Source organism: Glandiceps talaboti, chromosome 6 (assembly GCF_964340395.1).
Source record: "Glandiceps talaboti chromosome 6, keGlaTala1.1, whole genome shotgun sequence".
NCBI classification, from domain to species: domain Eukaryota; kingdom Metazoa; phylum Hemichordata; class Enteropneusta; family Spengelidae; genus Glandiceps; species Glandiceps talaboti.
Window position 1 is genome coordinate 8,609,293 of NC_135554.1, and position 8,868 is coordinate 8,618,160.

General features: G+C 36.2%; 1 protein-coding gene across 1 annotated transcript; it reads left to right on the forward strand.

Moving 5' to 3' along the window:
- The first annotated feature begins 4,567 nt into the window (after window positions 1-4,567).
- Window positions 4,568-5,867, forward strand: LOC144436799 (C3 and PZP-like alpha-2-macroglobulin domain-containing protein 8). The gene is made up of 2 exons (XM_078125659.1): window positions 4,568-5,021; window positions 5,560-5,867. The coding sequence occupies exons 1-2, from the start codon at window positions 4,568-4,570 to the stop codon at window positions 5,865-5,867; spliced, it is 762 nt and encodes a 253-aa protein (XP_077981785.1).
- Window positions 5,868-8,868: the final 3,001 nt, after the last annotated feature.

Consider the following 8,868-nt stretch of genomic DNA (forward strand, 5'->3'; position numbering starts at 1 on the left):
GTGCTCCGAGAAACACACAGGTCATTTATCATGTACAAATTGTTTGTGAATGTCGTAGAATGATAACTTGATACACAAATTAGTTGAAAATCAGTCTGTTTGTTTCATAGAATGAAAAAACCTTTCCAAATGAGACAAATCCCCCTGCAAACAGCTGCTTAGATTGTGTGTCATTCAGGATTATTCAAATATGCGGCATTTGTATGTGAAAAGCCCAGATATGGGAATGTTTATATTTGGTGATTACTTGCCAGTGAGTCATCACAAGTTCTCCACCAAACATACAGTCAGTTATATGCAAAATAGGATCCCAGATCCCAGGCACCGGCAGTTGTCTGTTTAACAGTCTGCATTCAAATTTGACAATAACCCCCACAAAGTTAGGGGGCCTTATATACCCGACATTCGGCGTTGTCATCATATTTTGCAAGTAATATTGAAGAAAAGAAGTATACACAAGCATTATATTTGGTGCTCATGTAATTTTTACTAAATTACAGCCACATTTGTAGTAACAAATTGCTATATATTTAATACTGCATAACTGGATATACTATATTCATAGTGTTTACATATTACAGACACTCTGTAGCCATTGTGTGTCTGGCTAATGTCTTTTAGATCATGTCTATAGATAATGCAGACCCAGATAAATATACACATGCTTTAACTTCTGGTGCTCATATCACTTTTCACTCAATGGCAGCCATATCTGTAGTGAGCAACCATGATTCACCAATTAACTCAAACACGTTAATACATGGAGACTACATTAAAGTGTCTACCCCTATGTGACCAGGTTTAACCTTTCTATTAGACATTGGCCTTTTACCCAGACCTTGATCTTCATGTTCTGTTAATGAAATTCAGCAATTCCCTGCATTATCACAAACACTTTGTAATACTTATTTGTTCCCACAAATCAATTTCTTTATTCAGTCACACTTGAGGGCAGGGACTATGCTTTCTATGAAGACTTGTTTTCAATTTCGTATTCACACAGGAGAGTATTAGGAAAAACAGTTGGCACAACCTAGGATAAATCACCACTTTGTCCTCGCAGTCAAACAATAGTCGAAATGTCGACTGTCAAACGCTAGAGTGTTCCTCTTCACGTTCCATGATATAGACCCTTCATATCATGCCAAACGATGTACGTTTGTTTCAAATGGTCATGGTACACAGGACGTGGTGCAGTTGCATGACTACCGACTTAAGTTCTTTACATCAAATAATATCTAACTGGAAACGTCATCAAAATATAATGTAATAAATGTAATTTTGGTGTTTGTAGAATTAATGCTTGCAGGTATTTTTTCAGGATCGACTATGCTGTTACAAGTGCCTAAATTAACTTCTTTAAATAAATATAAGGGTATTCAGTATTTTTATTCCCCTGACACGTCAATTGTTCACTCCTATTTCATTTGAATATGAAATGAGTTATTAAGGCATTACTTCAATTCAAGGGGTCTTTAAATTCTGCGTCTGATGTGCTTTCCCCATCGAGTCTACTAGTCATGGCGAGAACACTTGTTTTGATCTTTCTGGTTGGCGTTTTCGCCGTAGCTGTGGTAAGTACTTGTTTGTAGAGAACGTACGTACGAACACTGCAGTCACTTAGAAAATAGTTTCCTTTTAAAGGCAGTGATAGTGACTCTTGTCTTTTTACCTTGAATCCAAGCTTACGTACGTATGTATGTGTGTGTATACGTAAGTGTAAAGATTGCATTCCTTATTCACAATTACTTCGATTACGTCGTATTTGTAGTAGCGATTTGAATTTCATGGAAAGGTCTGCACGTACTTCCCACCAACGTGGCTACCGAGTGTCGGTTACCAATGCGGCTTTAGAGAAGGTGTTATCGTTGTCAATGGAAGCTTGTATCAATTCACATGAACAGACGAGTTATAACGATCTCCCATATTGGCCTAATACCACCCCTTTCCCACCAGATTTAATCTTAAGTTGCAATAGGGTAACAATTCATTATTTTCTGAAGCACAGTTAACAGCTTGGCGTCATGATACCAATCTAGAGATATGGTGGTCCATACAGAACAACATGGATTGGAAGTTAATGCTAGTTCATTTCCATGCAATCGTATTCGATGTGGCACATGTCGTTTCATTATTAATACTTATCATGTTTTTGGTCATAAGAACAGTGTGCCTGTTACGAGTAGATTTACTTGTATCAGTACTAACATAGTGTATTACTATTACATTACATGCCAGAAATGTGGCTTTTTGTATATAGATTCGACTGTACGTCGTCTTGGTGATCGTTTCGTGGAATCTCTCCGTTTCACCAGACAAATTTAAAGAATCGTAACTATATATCCTGTATCTGTGTATTTCATTGCTAACGATCACAGTGTATCAGATATGTCTATTTCAGGAATTTGTAAGGTTTCTGGTGATGAGGATCGAATGAGGTTGAAGGAGGAAGACATCATTTTTCGGAACGCTGGAACTCCATGGAATTAATAGATTATTAACATCATTCCCTAATATCTGACAACGCTTAGTTTATCGTTCAGGCGTATTCTGTAGGGTTCTTAATTTTAGTGTGCGTGACTTTTAGATCTCTCCTCGCGCATTTTACCATTAATAAGAACATGTAGTGCCTCGTTCTACTCCATAACATATTTACGTGTAGATATACAGGTGTAGGTCAGGTGGTGACCTACTGTATATCCTGCCTTGATATCCTATGTGAAAGAATATTGATTCAAAACGTCGGATTGTATTTATTGGTCGAGACTGTCACCCGTTTCTTATGCACTTCTATGTATGTATGTATGTATGTATGTATGTATGTATGTATGTATGTATGTGTGTATGTATGTATGTATGTATGCATGTATGTATGTATGTGGATGCGTGTACATCCGCAAGTGTTGTCTGTTTATGTGCAATTCAATATAATCGGTTGCGATACTACACAAATGCGACATTTTCACTTTCACTTGTTATAATTTTCTTTCAATTCGAGTTTCTGATCACTTGTCAATTTCCCCCTACATGTCATAGCATGGAGAAGAAGAATATGTCCGTAAGTACTTGTATTCAAAGATTTCAAACAAATTATTTTTCCTAATTTCATTTAAACCACAGATTCAAAGTGAAATTTGCACGTGTCTAGAATATTATAGCAATGAATTCAAATCTGAAAATAAAAAAGGGGTCACCATGTTCCCTAAAAAGCTAGAAATCGCTAAAAATGGATAACATCACCAATATCTAAATTTTCTTACAAATTGTCATTCAAAATTCTTTATCAATAGGTCTTGACGAAATCTACTAGAATTAACCATAGATTCTTATCTAAACGCTATGTGAAGAGTAATTGTAACACTCTGTTGTCAACGCTATGTGAAGTGTAATTGTAACACTCTGTCGTCAACACTATGTGAATTTTATTTTCTGTCTAGAAATCCTGACATGTATTTTATTATCTAAGCACGTGCATATTCATTTCTTTTTATATAATGTAATCTGTTTATTTTTTATCTCAATGTCCTAAAAGGAACGACATTTCGTGAAACCGAAAGTAATGTAGTCAGCAATAGACACAGGGTTTCCACATTTTGACGTTATTGAATGACAAATATGTATTTTAGCGCGCAATAATAGTTGTTAGTTTTAACTCAGTCTCAATATTGGAACCTGTGTAGGCGTGTGTACAAAGTTAGGTGTTTTTACCGCGTACGCGATGTAGAGTTGGTTTATGTGTGTGTCAGACACTGGACAAGAAAACATACATTATACGACAATATGTGTATCTACTTTTACATCATAATATATTCATTGTTTCTCCTACATGTGATGACAACTAAATCTTATAAACTATTTTACAAAAATACAAACACTCGACAGAAGACTACTTAAGAATTTAATGTATCGTTCCTCACCGATACCGACTATGTCATGCGCATAAGAATCCGCAATGTAAAACGCGCGGACGTCATTAAATGTGTAAAAAAAAAAAACATACACACAATTCTAATGACAAGAAAATCATAATCGATTCTTCCTGAAATAACAGCAATGCACAAACATTATTCATAAACTTAATTCTCCACACTAAACCATATAGACCTGAACATTGATGCCAACCTCAATGAAATGAAACAGTCGCACTTTTTTTAGAACTCGACTTGCAATGTCACTTCAAACACCACCATACATTTCTCTTTATAACTACTTGGCCAATGATGTAACCAATGTTTCTTGTCGCCTAAACTCGGGGAACAATGCAGTCACATTCACTCCATATCAATGTTGATTTTGTGTTTCACGAAATTGGCATGTTTTTATCATCACCTATATCTACATCATCAGTTCATTCATCCCAATCATCCTCCATCCATCAAACCAGCCAGTCATTCAGTACGCCATCCGTCCATCCATCCGTGCATTAATGCGATGCATGCATGTATGTATGTATGTATGCATACACACGTTATACATACATACATACATACATACATACATACATACATACGTACATACATACATACATACACATACATACCGTGCATATGATATATTACTTTAAATTATGTCTTCAGCATGTGAAGAATTGGGCTTTTTCGAAACCGATACAGCATACCGATTTAGATATTTCGACAAACCCCTAATTGGGTTCTCGGTAAACTTCAAAGTTAAAGCAAAGAATGATGCCCATATTGGACTCTCTGCTGGACCACAGGACAAGCCTGCCATGTACGAGATCGTTATTGGTGGATGGAGAAATACGAAATCTGTCATACGACGTGCCAAACACAGCGAACTGAGAGTAGAAGCTAGTACTCCTGGCATCCTGTCACCAAATGAATTCAGAGAATTTTGGATTAGCTACAACAATGGTGTTATCAGGGTTGGTAAAGAAGGAGACCAGGAAGCATTTATGGAATGGACTGACCCCGATCCTTTACCCGTCAAATACCTCGGATATTCTACAGGCTGGGGAAGTGATGGACAATTCGTATTCTGTATGGATGACCCGATAGCAGGTAATTATTCTTATAGTTTACAGTAGGTGAAGCGTACGTTGATCGCGATGTGCTCTAATTAATTAAATAATTAAATTTCAATGATTTATTTATCTTTTGTTATGTAGACAACTTTTATTTATTAAAATGTGTTTATTTAGTTTATTAGTTTGTTTTTGTTTGTTTTTGTTTTCTTACTGAGTTTTTTTGTTTGCTGTTGTATTAACATTAAATTAATAATATTGTGTTGGTGTTGTTGTTGTTGTTGTTGTTGTTGTTGTTGTTGTTGTTGTTGTACTAACTGTTTTGCTACACCAAGGATTTTTACCTATTTGCTGTAATGTTATAATATATTGCACTGTATATTCGCGGTCAAATTCAGTCTCAAGCCGAAATTCAAACACTTAACAACTGCCATGATTAAGCACGATTATTTGAAACATTTCACATGAATTGAACCTAGATGTGTTTGTTGTTTTCGCTCCAGGATTTTCTTTTAACCCAGCAGTTAACAAATGACCTAAACTATTTTATTACATCTTACTCATATTGCTTGTAGAGTGTAAGCCATTGGTATTTTCTACCGATACAACATATCAATACCGTTATCTTGCATCATCATCACCTATTACACGTGTTGACTTTAAACAGGGCCATGACAACGTAGAAGCTAGTACTCCTGGCATCCTGTCACCGAATGAATTCAGAGGATTTTGGATAACCTACAACAATGGTGTTACCAGGGTTGGTAGAGAAGGCCATGCACCATTTATGGTATGGCCTGATCCCAACCGTTTGCCTGTTAACAACATCGGATATTCCACTGGCTGGGGAAGTAATGGAGAATTCAAGTTTTGCCAGGACTAGACAGGGCTATGAATATGGCACAATATGACCATATAATGTAGAGCATTAACATTTAGTGTAGTTTCTTTATTGTACTTCTTTTAGATTTATGTAAACACTGTCAAGTTCCTGAAATATTATGTAACAATAATGAACACACTTTTACCATTTAATAACTTTTACATGCTAGGCAGATGAGTTTGAGGACATTGGCAAACGTCAATGTTTCAAGTGTATACATAACTAGATTCTGGGAATAAGGGCATAAATTACTAATAAATGGATACTTTCTGAGTTAAAGGTTCAATGGAGAGTTGTTGAAGACATTATAGTTATATGATATTTGCTTCTTCAATGTGTAAACAATAAACTTCTTTCTGCATAATACATCTTCTTGGTTAGTCGTCTACTATGTGAGAGGATATTTTTGTCTGTGAGTTTAATATTGCCAGCCAAGTGTGACAACAATGTACGTGTGTTATGATTTCCTTTTTAAACCCATTTCTTTCCTGTGACACGTGAACAGCACCGCTACCACCTAAACCAGTGAAAGGACTTGGAACTTTTGCTATTGAATTCTAATTTCAAACGATTGTTGATTTATCAACGCATCCTTACTAGTAGTGAAGTAGAAACACTTATTAAATAATTATGAAAGACTAGACAGGAAAGAGCTCAAGTATTGCATTCTAGTTTCAAAACAACACCGACAAGGCAAAGGGTTTAACCACTCGACCACCGACAACTAGATTGAGAACTCATTTTGACTTTTGAAGATTTACGAAAAAATATGAGAGTATTTGGGTACAGCAGATAACATATAGTAGGGCATTGTAGTTGCATATCAATCATTCTTTGGAAAATTTATGGAATGGTTTTATTAATTTCTGCCTGCCTGCCTGCCTGCATGCATGTATGCATGTATGTATATATGTATGTATGTATGTATGTATGTATGTATGTGTGTATGTATGTATGTGTGTATGTGTATGTGTGTGCGTGCATGCGTGTGCGTGTGCGCGCGCGCGTGTGCGTGTGTGTGTGTGTGTGTGTGTGTGTTCAAATATATTTATAAAGTCATTACTTGTCTCTTTATGTGTAAATTCATCATTTACTAATGACTGGTCAAAGATGCATCTCTGTATGTCTATTTCTGTTATATGTGTGCTTGGTTAGTGTGATCTTCTGTCTCACAATTCTTGCTTCTTCTGTCATTTCGTTAATTTAATCAACTTCTGGATTTCTTTTTGAAGTTTAATGTTGAGTACAAGACGAACACTGACAGGTTTCCCAGTCACATATGATGTATATCGGTTTTTACACCAGTCTGGAATCGAAGAAATACCAGACCATATATCTCACAAAGAATATATGCTGTCAACATTTGCAGTTTTGTTACGTTCCCATTTAATTGAATTTTAAATTGATGTGCCAAGAAATTTAAAACAGTCTACCATTTGCACAGTTTGATCATTGCTTTCAAGCTATTCTAAGGCCTTTTTTCTTGCGAAACACAACACCCATTTCATTAGTTTTATGGACCTTTAATTCAAGATTATACTTGTGAGTACCTGTCAAGCAACCCCCCCCCCCACACACACACACACACATACACACACACACACGGGGGCGGCGGGGGCGGCGACGACGACGACGACGACGACGGTGGTGGTGGTGGTGGTGATGATGATGATGATGATGATGATGTTTAGAAAATCAAAATAATCCGGATTAGATAACTTTCTACTGTATATTGATAAGCCGAGATTACTCATCAACAATGCGTTCAAAGAATAAACGGTATACATCATTTGATTTACAACCCTATCATTTGTACGATGTTCTGACAATCTGCTGTCGTTGTGAATTTGATAGCAAGTCTAGACTGTGATGATTTATAGGGTACGGTATATAATACTATAATGACTTCCAGACTAGACTAGACTGGAGGGTTATTGAGATTACAAGGTCAAACAGGCTACATGCTTTGCACGTGTCCACACATTTCCGAGAAAAAATGCGAGTTTTTTTTTATATAGATCTAAAAATCACCCTATATACTCTTGCTATTTTGGATAACATTCTTGGAACACTTGCATTCTTGTAGCATTTCACATCAGCTGCATCGTGGCCACAAATGATGTTAAAGTTATGTCCATCATTTCCATTTAACCACACCCACATTGCCCCTGTGTCACTGGAGTGGTGGTCATTGAGAGGGAGAGTCATGGAAGTGCTAAGCACGTTACGCATCGATATCACGATACACAGTTCTTTTTTTGGAGTTGAGATTTTTATATACAATGTACATTACATCTTTTTCCACTCACCACTAGACACGGTATTCACATCAATCTGTGTACCATTTTCCTCATATTCAGTCTATTTGTACTTGATGAGGTTCAAGTTATATAATTGTATTATTTGTTTTAGTTTTGTTCTTGTTTTTTTCTGTGTGGTTGTTGTTGTTGTTGTTGTTGTTGTTGTTGTTGTTGTTGTTTGTCGCAATGATTCTTTAAAAAAACATGTAGCATAATATTCCACATTTAATCAGAACAGTGAAATGTACTGTATTGCAATTGTGCAGGAGCTTGTTTGAGTGATTGTGAATTATTTTGATCGACTCTCGAACGACGTATACGCTATCTTGTGATTTTAAAAATCATTTCATTTCAGCAAGTACAGCGTTAATCTGATATTTAGGTCATAGTATTTGCCACGTTGTTGTGATGTATGTATTTGGTCATACCATAAACCAGTGGAATGACAACATCGCCCTCTGGAGAAGCGGTTGAGAGAGTTTATATATATTTTTTAATTTATGGTTGACGATAGTCAGGCAGTCAACACAGGTGACGAACACCTATAAACGTGGACCCCAAAACACAAAGTTCTTTTCATTCCATGACTGATGTGAAGTACAACGTTAGGACAAATAGGTTCACTGTCTTTATTTTCTTTCACAGATTTAGGAGCCGGGTGATATCGAGGATGAAATTTAGGTAAATTACCGGTAAACTTT